Source organism: Vigna unguiculata, chromosome 11, assembly GCF_004118075.2.
Source record: "Vigna unguiculata cultivar IT97K-499-35 chromosome 11, ASM411807v1, whole genome shotgun sequence".
Lineage (NCBI taxonomy): Eukaryota > Viridiplantae > Streptophyta > Magnoliopsida > Fabales > Fabaceae > Vigna > Vigna unguiculata.
Genome location: NC_040289.1, coordinates 14183260 through 14197728, shown reverse-complemented (window position 1 = coordinate 14197728; position 14469 = coordinate 14183260). Strand labels below are relative to the sequence as shown.

Here is a 14469-nt window from a genome sequence, read left to right as displayed (position 1 = left end):
AATTTATGCAGCTAAAAATCACTTTTTAAGACATTTTTATCACACAAGCTCAAACAACCTAATTATCAGAATTATCAATTAAATCACTCTTTAAGCACACAAATTCAATTAAATATCCAGAATTAAACATTAAATGAGGGCAAAAATATGTACTCATCACACTCCAACAAAATTCGTAAAAGAATAGACAACGCAGTTGTAAGATTAGAATATTATGATATTGGTTTTGTATAGGTTGTCACATATTACTAGTTGGTTAACTTAATGGGTCGTTATTATTTTGACACTGTAGGCTCATAATTTGGGATTACTTTTTGGGATGTTGATGAAGTGTTCGGAAGATGACTTCCCAAAATTTGAAGTTCACTGCGAGATAACTCCCATTCAACCCAACTTGTGAGTTTATCATTTCTTCTATAATTGCACTGGAGTTTGGTGATGAAATGTGTTTATTTACATATATTTGTGGTGTTGTTTAGATATGATTATGGCATTATTGTTCTTCAAATGATGGACTTGTGGGATGGTCAGAAGAAATTTGATGGCAATACCATGCCTAATTACACTAATGTAAATTGTAGTTAGTCCACGAATTTTTATTAAAGATTGATGTATTTGCATTAACATATTTGTGAGTTGTTGGGCAAGAACAACTTCAACTGATTAGACAACAATACATTTGGTGTTGGATTCTAGATGTTGACAATATCTACAGGCAAGAAATCCTGTAGTACTACGACGCACTTTTATAGAAGATAGCTGTGGATTAAAAAGGATGGGTGGTATAATGTCGGCTATGAACTTTTTTTACATTTTTTGGGAAGGTCTTTCAGTTGTTGTACATATTAACTTGAAAACTTAATGACAATACATTCCTACTTTGTTGATTCATATTTGTATAGTATTTTTAAAACATTCAGGTCCAGTGTACACAGTCTGTGTCACTTAATGAATATTCTGTAGTTGAATGCATAGTGTAAGTGACTATTTAAATTTTGTAATATGTAGTTTATATTGTGGGATGACCACAACCACCCACGTGAGTCCATTTATATGGTTCAGGTACCAATAATTGTAGACTGTGGAATGTGTGGATGACAATTCTATGTCAGCTTACAACAGCAAGTTGAAATGTTTATTAGTTATTGTAGTGCAAATACGTAAAGCTACCACTAGTCCCCACATATTAGTGGTTTAGTCCCCAGTTAATGTAAGTAATATATGTATGACTGAATTGAATATTGTTGATGTATTTAGTAACTTTAAATTTATTGTATTGGGTTATTTTTCGCATGTTTGTTAGAAAATTTTGGCCAAACTCCCCAAACATATATGTTAGAAAAATTTGCCCCAACTCCCCACACATATATGCATAAATCCCCACATGTGCGTGGCATGTTTTACGCATGATTTTGGAGTTTAAAAAGCATAATATTCAGTCAAAGCAATGTTGATTTCATGTCTGAAGTTCGTCAATAATTTGCATAATTGTTTATGCTCCAATAAGGACATTTAAGTAAAATTGTGTACAGTACTGATTAATTTCAACTCCACTCCACAAGTAGTTACACTTAACTCCCCACTTACCATCACAGGTTTGAATGTTGCCTCTACTAAGTCTACATCCAACCAAATTACTTGATTTGGAATGGATAATAGAGGGAAATATTTGTTGGGCTAAATCAAACACAAATGATGTGTTTACACATTTTAGTAATTGTGTTTGCGTTTTCTGCAGTTTTGTTAAAAAAGTTTGCCTTTACTCCCCACATATGTATGCATAAGTCCCCATATATGCGTCAAATGTTTTTTTACCGGTTTATGTAGTTGACAATGCACAAAATTTATCGAATGCAATGTTAATTAGTGTATTGGACTTCATGATTGATTTCGTCATTGACTTACATGATGGCCATTGCTCGACTAAGGTGATTAAAGAAGAGTTTTTATTCAACGTGGAAGCACTATTGAAAAAGTCCAACTATACTCCCGACATAGGGGTGAGTAACTCCCCTTTTTTGTAACAATTTTTTACTTGGGGTCCATTGAGGCTACACTCCCAATTAGAGATAGGTGATGAAAATTAATTATTTTCTTAACGCATGAAATATGAATAAGGTATTTACCAATTTTAAATAAAGTTTATTTGTTTGTCCTGTCCTGCAGGTTTAGTCGAAAAACTTTGCTCCAACTCCCCACTTACAGCGTCCTTAATCCCCACATTCGCTTGATCTGTTTGTACAGTTGTGTGTACATTTTAAATCCACATACTTCCGTTAATTCTATTTGAATTGGTCCATTAGACCTCCTGATTGAGATACTTGATAGTCAATGGTCGGAAAAGGCGACTTTAGAATAGTGTTTATTGAATGTTGAAGCAGTATTGCAAAAGTTCAAGTTTACTCCCCACTTAGTTGCGAGTTACTCCCCGTTTTTTTATCAGGTTTATCTTTGGGGTTCTGTGAGGGTACAGTCATATTAAATTAAATTATTTGAAAATGGATAACGCTTGAGTCATGCAAAGGAATTTATTTGTTAACGAATGAAATAGAAATAATGTATTCACCACATTTTATTTATGTTTACTGGTTTGTCCTGCACTTTTGTTGAGAAAACTTTGCTTGAACTCCCCACGTACACCGTCCTTACTCCCCACATCGGCGTCTGCTGTTTATACAATTGTGTGCACATATTAAATCCACATACTTCCGTTCATTCAATTTAAATTGGTCCATTACACGTCGTGATTGAGCAACTTCATGGTCAATGGTCTAAAAAGGCGACTTAAGAATAGTGTTTATTGAATGTTGAAGCAGTATTGCAAAAGTTCAAGTCTACTCCCCACTTAGGTACGACTAACTCCCCGCTTTTCTATCAGGTTTATCTTTGGGGTTGTGTCTGGCTACAGACATATTAAATGAATTGAATTGAAAATGGCTAACGCTTGGGTCATGCAAAGTTTTTTTTTTCTTAACGAACGAAATAGGAATAAGGTATTTACCACTTTAAAATAAAGTTTATTTGGTTGTCCTGCAGCTTTTTCCAAAAACTTTGCTCCAACTCCCCACTTACAACGTCCTTACTCCCCACATCGGCTTGATCTATTTGTACAGTTGTGTGTACATTTTAAATCCACATATTTCCGTTAATTCTATTTGAATTGGTCCATTAGACCTCCTGATTGAGATATTTGATGGTCAATGGTCGAAAAAGGCGACTTAAAAATAGTGTTTATTGAATGTTGAAGCAGTATTGCAAAATTTAATGTGTACTCCCCACTTAGTTGCGCATGACTCCCTTTTTCTATCAGGTTTATACTTGGGGTCAACAACACTTCATGCTTTAGTAACATGATGGTCAATCCTTTGTCAAGGAGAGTTAAAATAAGTTTTATTCCATGTCCAACCAATAATAAAAAGGTTCAACTGTAATCCCCACATAGTTGGGATTAACTCCCTGCTTATGTAACAGGTACTCCCACCTATCTAATTCAATTGGAAATGGATAACGTAAATAAATGCGTGTCTAAATGAATGAATTAGGAATGAACTATGTAACATATACCCAATTGCATAAATATATGGATCCAAAAGGTGGGAAGAAGTAATTAACTTTCTTTGATAAGATAATTGTTCAAACAACATAATGATAGATCCCACATTATGAAATTAGTCTAAATTGATGGACTTTACGACATCACAATTGCATCCATTGATGAAAACCTCAATTATGCAATGTTTCTGAACATGGTCAACCTCAAACGGAACTCTGTCTCCTTCCTTCAACTGATTGTCCACACAAAACTGCCTCCACCCTTGTCCAAACTTGGTTGATCTCTTAGTCCGGGAAACCAGTAGTTTGCACTCTACTCCGCTTCTTCTTGCCAAAAGGTAAACCACATCCATTTCTAGGCTTCTTATGATGTCACCAAAACGAACATTGAGGTCCTGCAAACAGTCCAATAACAGAAGTATACATGGGGTCAGATGAAGTCACATCCAAATTGCACTCATAGTTCTGAAAGCAACAGATTAGAAGTTGAGGAATAGATACTACCAGATGGCTAGCTTGTGCCTGAGATTTCGTCAACTTCACAGCATATAGGGCTGTCCCAGGGTGCGTTGCAGCACCTAATAAAAATGACTCCTTATTGTGTGGTTCGCATTGGCCCACAAAACATGTTACTTGAAAGCGACTGCCTCCGACGTAACGAAGCTGAACATATGAGTCCACTATTTGGTCAGTGTATATCTTCTCTAGGTCTTTCCATCCATTGGTTAATTTTGGGTTCAATGGATCCATGTTGTAGGTCACAATAAAGGTGTTCCCAAAATTATCAAGTAAAGTCCATTGGTCGTCCAGTTCGTTTTCAAATGCCGCAGAAAAATGTCGATCTACATACGCGAAGTTCTACATGCACAAATTCAACTTCGAATCTCATTACAAAATAATTTAGAACCCTACACAGATTGATGACATGGGCGAATTTAACTGAAAGGCATACCTGACCATGAATGTTGATGGTGGTGAACGTCCACAATATCGTCGTCCCAGGAAATGCTTGTGTTCCGACATTGTTGTCCCTAATAGTTGCACTGACATTGGCGGCCATGGTGCGAATGCGGTGGTGCTTAAATTTTGCTTAACTATGAAACGAAATCGCAACTTGGTTGCCATTAGGGTTCGAGTGTGTCAATAAATATGGGTGGGTGGGGGGTTATCAAAAGTCGTGTCCGGTTATTGGGAAGAGCTCAGAGGTTCGCAAGGGTTATACATATTCGTTTCAACGGTCAATTAAGGATGAGTCATAACTGTAGGAAAGAACACTTTGAGCATCAAGAGCAACAATTGGACAACATATATGACGAATTAAAATTATAATTCTCACTGTACTGCCGTTGTGTTTAACTATCCATTGCTCTATTTTTGTGATTAACTTGTAATTAAGATCCCTAATGTCAATTTTGAAATGGGATTTATGAACAACTAAACAATGAAACCAACCACTAACTTCATAATGATTTATAATTATGCAATTAATATATTGATAACATCAAAACCCCAATGCAAAGAAAATGTTAATGTGGGCAATGTCGGACACCAATTAAGCACATGTAATACCCAAACACGATCAATCCAGTGACATTATGTTTGTGTATTCCATGCACATAAAATTGGAAAACAAAAAGGACACACAAAATAGAGTTCGTACCAAAAAAAATTCATCAACCTACATACTAATTCGCCGAAACCTAATCACCTTTTGGTTGTCAAATGAGTCTTGTGGTAGAAAGTTGACTATTAACAATGTCTGCCTCCATACATGTCAACAACGACATGAACCCATTGTTGGGAATGTATGGTCCAATCCTGGCTTCGTCTGTCAATTGGGTACATTGTGAGTCTAAGGGTACATTGACGTCCACAGGTTCCTGCTAATCATCCCAAACACGTTACTTCAATACATAACTAATGAATTCAAAATAAAGTATAATCATACACCGACATAAATACAAACCTGTGAAGTTCTTTGTGACTTGTTTTTTGCTACACTTGTTTTCTTTCTCTTTGATAGTTTTTCAACAGTTGATTGTAATCTGTTAGTTCTAGGTCTCCCCTTCCTCTTAACATGTACTGGGCTGCGAACATTACTGCAGTTCGTCACACCTGGATGTTGACCGTCATCGTCTTCAATGTCAGCATGTTCGGTAAGTAAAAAGGGATTTGATTTGGTAGGGACACCTAATCCTTTTGCAATAGAATTTAGCTCATTTCACAACATCCTCGATGAAGCGTTTGAATCACATGCCACCTCCGCTAAATTGTAAAACCTCTTGCATAAGATTTTGTATCTTTGCATGCGTGGGTCGTCATTACTTCCATTGTATCCTGCTATTATCAAACTATGCCTCCTCCTTACATTTTTGGACCACCGACGGAGAACATATTTTTGCGGCACGCACTCTATGTCTTCTTGTCCAAGAGTCAACAAGCTGTGACGACACATGATGCCCCTAAACTCAAACAACATACAACTACATTGGATATTGGTTGTCAGCGTGTCAAGCACAACATCATGCATTCTGTGGCATTTTTTGCCCTCCCATAACCACTCTTCCTTGACGGTATACTTCGCCAGACATCCGTCTTGGGACACCCTTTTCACGAAACAATTAATCTTTCCCCTAAATTCGTTCTGTACCTCCGCAAATTTGGCGTGCGTGTACTCCAGTTGAAACCGCCTTTCAATGAGAGATTATGATCCACATGCAACAGTGGTATTGGATGAAGCAAAGTCAGCTTCAAATTCTTTTTCTGCCTTTTGTCGTAGTGTGTTGTCATATTGCACAACAAATTGTTGCAAAGTAGTTCCCAAATTAATGAACCCATCAAAAAAAGCGTTCAGCCTTTCACTCTTTTGGGTGATCGACATTCCAGCCCAAAACTGACTTTTTAGATAGCAAGGAACCGAACGATGTCTCTCGTCGAACAATCTAGTGAGCCAGTCGTTTGTGGTCAAATCATATTGTCCAATAAATGCCTGCCATCCCAACTCAAAGTCAGCCACTGTGATTGAATCATACACTAGTCTTTTTAATTCACTCTTGATACATTTGTAGTTTGTGTAACCTTGCAATTTTTCTCGCACTTTTTTCATTATGTGCCATAGACACCATCTATGTTTGGTATTTGGGAAAACTTCTCCAATTGCATTAAGCATTGCCTTACATTGGTCGGTAACAATTCCTTCGGGTGGTTTGTTATACATGCACCGAAGCCAGCATTCAAAAATCCACACGAACGACTTTGTGTCTTCTGCTGATACAAGACCACAACCTAATAAAATTAAGTGACCATGGTGATTAACACCTACAAAAGGAGCGAAAGGCATGTCATATTTGTTGGTCAAATATGTGGTGTCAAAGGATACAACATCACCAAAATCCTCACATGCCGCTCTACTACGAGCATCTGCCCAAAAAACATTGCATATACGATTGTCTTCGTCCATGTCTATTTCGAAGAAAAAGTCGTTGTTTAATTCCCGCATTTTTGAAAAATGTCGTAGAAGGGCCTGCCCATCCCCATCCTTACACAAAGTTCGCCTTTGTTGATCAATGTAGTTGCGAACATCACGTTCTATGAAGTTAACGTGTTCATATCCACCTGCTTCAAACACAAGAGACCGGAAACTTTTGTTAATCCGGACACCAGCGTCATCGTTAGTCTCAACAATTTGCCTTGCATGCATATCAACTTTACGGTTGCCTCGTATTAGCCTTGACTTCTTTGGACTAATGTCATGACTGTGTTCAGTTACAACGCTCCTTATGAACCATTGTCCGTCTTTCTTTGTTGCGGTGATTGAAGCTTTACACTGTTTTGCTTTAGTGGGGACGATCTTCAATTATGGAGGAATAGCGGACACATAATTCCCCTCACATGAACAAACCAACTTCACGTAGTTGATTTCATTGTCTTTGCCCCGTGCAGAAGTTCTTATTCGAATACCAAAGCCGCTTCTAATACCGTAATTTCTATAAAATTGTTTTACATCATCCAAGCTATCAAAACACGTGTACTTTGGGTGAAATATCATCTACAGAGTCATTTTCAGGCAGACCACTATTTACTTGTACTTGTTCAGGCTGCTGATGTGGTATATGACTTTCAAAATCTTTGTCCAAGGAGATGTTATATGGTGAGTCAAATGGCTCCATCACCTGAATTTTGTGGTAACTTAAATGCCTACAAATTAAATGACATACATTAATATTTGCATCAACTTGACTTAGGAATGTTTAGGCTATTTTTTTTTGTTTCACACGGATGACATCTTGTAGTTATTGTGATACTGCACACATTGTGGTTCATTAATGAGGGCATGGAAGAGGTCTGAACGAGAAAAAAATTAATCTTTTCACATAAAGGTGAATCACTTACTTGCAATGAAGATTGCCACCAAGATGCCTTTATGGTGATGTCCGTAGTTATGGCTGATGCGTCTTTCAATAGCTGGGCTCACCATTATGAGACATCAATGAACTGCATCTTCAAAATGTGGAAGATGGTGACATAAATGTGGGTTAAGAGTTGGTAGGTGGGGGAGTTTGACAGACCTTTACTTCTGGTCGATGGAACAGGAAACAGAGTGCTTTAAATACAAACTTACAATGCAAGAAAAGTAAGGGTATTATAGTCATTTTGTCTAATAACATTTTAGTATAAGTACTGGACCCGTTGGTCCAACACTTTGCGGACCACCACAAAGCACCACTATACTTCTTCGTTGCAGTGATAAAGGATTGACGAAATAAGGTTTCGAAATTTCTTTTCGTATTCATGTACATGTGGTTATTGTCAACCTTGTATTAGTGGGTTGAATAAATCTTCTGTATGTGGGCGTACGTTGTTAGGTAATGGAACCGTGGCAGGGACTTGATGTTGAAGAGCAGGATTTGGAGTCATTCGTCAAAAGATACAACTCAGCAACAACACTGATTCCAGGACCTACAGGAAATGTTCAGGTAGCAATGATTAATCGGGACAAAGAACATGCTCAAAGCATTCAACAATTTGCACGGGACATTGCCTCTGCAACATACGAACGAGATTTCAAATCGAATCCATGGTTATGGGCTGAGCAGTTCATCAAATTCCATGGTATTCCATCAGTGATAATTTTAGATGTCTCCATCTTATTAGCTAACGAATCACATTTGGCTGAAAAAGTTGTTTTGTGCAGGGCTACTGAAGGAAGGAAAAATTGAAAATGCAACCCAGTTAGCAAGTTGCAAATGCACAAGCATTCTTCCATTTGTGCCATGCATTGTCAAACAATGTAAGCCAAATGGGCTAGGAGATATGCAAATATCTATAAAGGTAACTATACAAAACAAACATTTCGTATTTTTTGTTCACGACATACTTCAAATAATATTTTTACTTAAACCAAGAACAGGATACCAATGCGACTGTGTAGGCTAGTGTTCATAGGAAGGTGCTACTTAATCCAGAATTTGGACAAGATCTGACAGTGGGAGCCGTTTTGCTGTTGCACACAGTAAATACATATGTTGCCAACCTTATACAGTGAATCATATTGATGTGTCCACATCGCTTAACAATATTTCTCTAACTTTATTATTTTTTGTAATAGGTTGCAGCATTCAGTCCCCGTCCGCGACTTTGCTATGTCAACATTACAGTACACAACATTGTGAAGGTGTGAATCAAAATCTTAAACATTGTCAATGATATATTGTCCTTTTTTACGCACACCATGACTTTGTATACATTTTTTGACTCTGTCGTACTAGATCTTCAAGGCAGACATATGTCAACCAACGGATGAGCTTATCCATGCCACTTTGAAGCCTGACATTGTCCTCCCCCCATGCATGGATCCCAAGATTGATGAGTTATTGCGAAAACTTGTGAAACCCTCCATTGTCACCAACAAGACTGAGCATGGCCAAGGTTCCTCTGGCAGTGATGGTACCTCCTCAAGCACTAAGGGTGCGCAAACAACTGATCAGTGAAAATATGTGACAAATTCCATGATTGTGGTGCTTAGTATTTACTTTCCTAGCTTGTCGTAATATTTTGTGTGTGTTATTTTGCTGCTTAGTATTGTCTCTATTGTTGGTCGTTTCAAAACTTGAAGTGATTTATTCACTACAACTATGTTAATCATCATTCTAGTTACTAACGTAAACGTATGTGGGGATCAAAACTATGTATAAACAGTTCCACTGTTAACTAAACTTAATTAAATGTATGATTTTGGAACATTGAACATTCATTTACTATTTCAAAATGTAATTAAATCTATCATGAAATGGACATTCAAAGGAGCACTAGTCTAAATTCAGTATACACAAAGCACAGTACTGGTACTAAAGTAGGGACTTACACATTAAAGGCAATCTAAAGCATTCTCCATGCACGAAACGTCCATGAACTGGATTGTGATGTTTTTCAAACAACACAAAAACAAAATATCAGATATCACAAATAAGTGGGGATTAAGGATAACCTATGTGGGGAGTTACTTGTGTTTTTTCGTTTGTACAACACTGACTGAAGTGAAGGTCATTTATATACTAAATTTCCATAATTTTTCAATCAATAAAGACAATCCAAAGCATTCTCCATGCACGAAACGTCCATGAACTGGATTGTGATGTTTTTCAAACAACACAAAAATGAAATATCAGATATCACAAATAAGTGGGGAGTGAGGATAACCTATATGGGGAGTTACATGTATTTTTTCGTCTGTACAACGCTGACTGAAGTGAAGGTCATTTATATACTACATTTCCATAAATTTTCAATCAATAAAGCCAATCCAAAGTATTCTCCATGCACGAAACGTCCATGAACTGGATTGTGATGTTTTTCAAACAACACAAAAACGAAATATCAGATATCACAAATTAGTGGGGATTAAGGATAACCTATATGGGGAGTTACGTGTATTTTTTCGTCTGTACAACGCTGACTGAAGTGAAGGTCATTTATATACTACATTTCCATAAATTTTCAATCAATAAAGGCAATCCAAAGTATTCTTCATGCACGAAACGTCCATGAACTAGATTGTGATGTTTTTCAAACAACAAAAAAACGAAATATCAGATATCACAAATAAGTGGGGAGTAAGGATAACCTATGTGGGGAATTACGTGTATTTTTTCGTTAGTACAACGCTGACTGAAGTGACGGTCATTTAAATACTGAATTTCCATAATTTTTCAATCAATAAAGGCAATCCAAAGTATTCACCATGCACGAAACGTCCATGAACTGGATTGTGATGTTTTTCAAATAACAAAAAAATGAAATATCAGATATCACAAATAAGTGGGGAGTAAGAATAACCTATGTGGGGAGTTACGTGTATTTTTTCGTTAGTACAACGCTGACTGAAGTGATGGTCATTTATATACTGAATTTCCATAATTTTTCAATCAATAAAGGCAATCCAAAGCATTCTTCATGCACAAAACGTCCATGAACTGGATTGTGATGTTTTTCAAACAACAAAAAAACAAAATATCAGATATCACAAATAAGTGGAGAGTAAGGATAACCTATGTGGGGAGTTACGTGTATTTTTTCGTCTGTACATCGTTGACTTAAGTGAAGGTCATTTATATACTGAATTTCCATAATTTTTTTAAATCATTAAAGGCAATCCAAAGTATTCTCCATACACGCAACGTCCATCAACTGGAATGGGATGTTTTTAAAACAACACAAAAACGAGAAATCAGATATCACAAATAAGTGGGGAGTAAGGAATACGTATGTGGGGACTTACGTGTATTTTTTTGTCTGTACAACGCTGACTGAAGTGAAGGTCATTTATAACCATAATTTTGCATAATTTTGCAATCATAAAAGCCAATCCAAAGTATTCTCCATGCACGCAACCTCCATGAACTGGAATGAGATGTTTTGCAAACAACACAAAAGAAATATCAGATATCATAAATAAGTGGGGAGTAAGGAATATGTATGTGGGGAGTCACGTGTATTTTTTCGTTAATACAACGCTAACTGAAGTGACGATCACTTATATTCTAAATTTCCATAATTTTTCAATCATTAAAGGTAATCCAAAGTATTCTCCATGCACGCAACGTCCATGAAGTGGATTGTGTTGTTTTTCAAACAACACAAAAACGAAATATCAGATATCACAAATAAGTGGGGAGTAAGGATAACCTATGTGGGGAGTTACGTGTATTTTTTCGTCAATACAACGCTGACTGAAGTGACGGTCACTTATATACTGAATTTCCATAATTTTTCAATCATGAAAGGCAATCCAAAGTATTCTCCATGCACGCAACGCCCATGAAGTGGAATGGGATGTTTTTCAAACAACAGAAAATTGAAATATCAGATATCACAAATAAGTGGGGAGTAAGGAAAACGTATGTGGGGAGTTATAATAACTTTTTTGTATAGTCAGTGCAGACTTCAGTAAAGGTCGTTTATATATGGAATTTGAAATTTATGTATGGATCATTGCACTATAATCATTATCCTTAATTCAATGACTTACAAATTCTTCACCATAACCCAATTTCCAGGAAAAATTCAAAAAATAAGTGGGGAGTCACGAATAACTAAGTGGGGAGTTACATGGAAAGTATAGTCCGTTCAATGCAGACTAAACTTAATGAAATAAGTAACTTACAAATTCCTTTATCCATCATTCATGCACTGCTTAACATTCACACAAATGACAATTCACTAATTCAGTTATATCCCTATAAACTTTTTCTTTTAACAAATGTCCAAACATAATATTAATTGGGTGGTTTGATTTCTTTTAGTACGAACTTATGCTCAATCCAGATCATGCATTAATGATTAACTTCAACAAAAAGGCAACAAACTAAACATAAGAATGTAAAATAATATCTGCCATAAATAAAATAACATGCATTGCGGATTGTTCAAATCTAATAAATAAAGAAAATACGCATCACACTTCCTATTGCATTAATAACATCCACATTGGACGTAAATTCATCACTGCATCATCCCAATCTTGGTCATTTCAATTTCGCATTCTTCTTATTCCCATAAACAGAAAAAGGTGTTCTTGTCGCAACACTCTTGAACTGCCTTTGTGGTTGGGCCTTCATACGGTCATACATGTTGCTATGTTGACCACCGTCATTGTTTACAACAACTTCTTCATCCTGATGCGGCTTAGCAGGAGGGTCATGAAACATTTCGTCATCTCCATCACTGTCATCATCAAACACATCTTTAGCACAACCATCATTTAGGGGGTCTTCATTTCCAACCTCACCCGTACATTTTGCAACCATTTCTTCTAATTCAGAAATTGAATGTTCCATACCAGCTATCTCACCTTCTTCATATTCTAGGAGACGAAGAACCTCTTCGTTGTCCTTTTTTTCTTCATTTCTATAGCCAGTGCCAAATTGTTTAAATGCTTCTTTAACAACATCATGATGAAGTTCTTCATCTGACACGGACACATCAACAACACACTGTACAAAAAAACAAATAATTATAAACAAATTCCCTCTATGTAACATCAAACTAAAACAAACAATGTATTTTTCAGCTTCACCTCACCATATTCTTATCAAATGCTCTCGTTATGACTTTGTCACCAACTCTGACATTCATCCAATGCAATAGTCGAGGGAACTTGTTCATCCGACATGTCAACTTTGTGTTGCACACAAGTAAATGATCAAATGACCATAACTGCAACAAATAAAATAAATTACAACGGCATCTTCAGCACAATCAAGATCAGTATTTCAACATAATAAAAAACAATAATGTACTTACCTGAAACAAATAAACACAGCCCACAACATCAAAATGCTTTGCACTTGACTCGTTCTTCAATCCCAATGAAACAATGCACAAACTACTAAGGAAGTACTCATACACTAATGTACCCCAATTATATTTGCCGATGTTGTCAATATCATCAACTATCTTAAAAATTATGGGGAAAACACTACCTTTTTATTGGGCAATAAGAATTCTGATATCCCTAACAAAATGTAAATCTTGCAAAAGACTTCTACACCACCAACATCATCATCATATTTCAAAAGATAGTCGTATATCAACTTAACAGTAATTGTTTCACCCCCAAAAATATTCAAAGTGTCACTATTCGAAATGGTCTCATTTAAATCAATTCTTTCACCCAAAACCCTCAAACCTAACCCTAAACAAACATCTAATAGATTAAATTCTACGACTTGGCCACCAATACGAAAACCGCCCCTTCTCTCAACCCAGTTGTAACATAACAGACTCAAAAGTTTCCTACTAATCTTCACCGAATCGGTTACCATGGGAAACCACCAAAATGGAGTGCCTTCAATATAGTTCTTCTGTTGCACACTTAGTCTATTGTTTATAGCACCGATAAACTTCGTTTTGCAGAAATGACCAAATAAAATCTGGATAACATAACAAACAAGTAAATGTCATTCATTATAATTGCACAACTATAAGAACATGACTCCAGATTAACAAACCTTCTTTTCCTCCCACAAATAAACATGTCCATCACGATTGTGGTCCATCTTCTAATCCTACAACGCCATACACATCACACAGACCACATGCATCACAAAATATGAAATGTAAAGGCAACAATAAATTTACCCAATGTCAACACCCTATACACAAATCGGACAACCAAACACAGACATAAAATGCTCATTCACCAACCATATCTCTCAAAAGAACAAAAATCACCAACAACCACATCCACAGCCAACTATACACATCCTCTGCGTAATACGAACGAAATACGTTACCTTTGGCTTAAATAAATTAAATGGGCTCCGCCAAAGGGTCGATTGTACGGTTGGGCTGACGAATTCCTTGTCGTCGACGACTTCTTCTACGACCTGTCTTCGGTAGCCCACCCAAACGGCGTCA

At 36.6% G+C, this 14469-nt stretch overlaps 1 protein-coding gene across 1 annotated transcript; it reads right to left on the bottom strand.

Moving 5' to 3' along the window:
• Window positions 1-6256: 6256 nt before the first annotated feature.
• LOC114170195 (protein FAR1-RELATED SEQUENCE 5-like) lies at window positions 6257-8029 on the bottom strand. The gene is made up of 4 exons (XM_028055679.1): window positions 7945-8029; window positions 7829-7896; window positions 7584-7724; window positions 6257-7402 (listed from the first exon to the last, which is right to left on the bottom strand). Exons 1-4 carry the CDS (start codon window positions 8027-8029, stop codon window positions 6257-6259), a joined length of 1440 nt encoding a protein of 479 aa, XP_027911480.1.
• Window positions 8030-14469: the final 6440 nt, after the last annotated feature.

Coding starts and splice junctions, on each gene's coding strand:
- LOC114170195 (XM_028055679.1), bottom strand. CDS start 8,029: ATGGTGAGCCCAGCTATTGAAAGACGCATCAGCCATAACTACGGACAT. Junction 7,897..7,944: donor GGTGGCAATCTTCATTGCAA/GTAAGTGATTCA, acceptor TTTCTCGTTCAG/ACCTCTTCCATGCCCTCATT. Junction 7,725..7,828: donor ATAACTACAAGATGTCATCC/GTGTGAAACAAA, acceptor CACAAAATTCAG/GTGATGGAGCCATTTGACTC.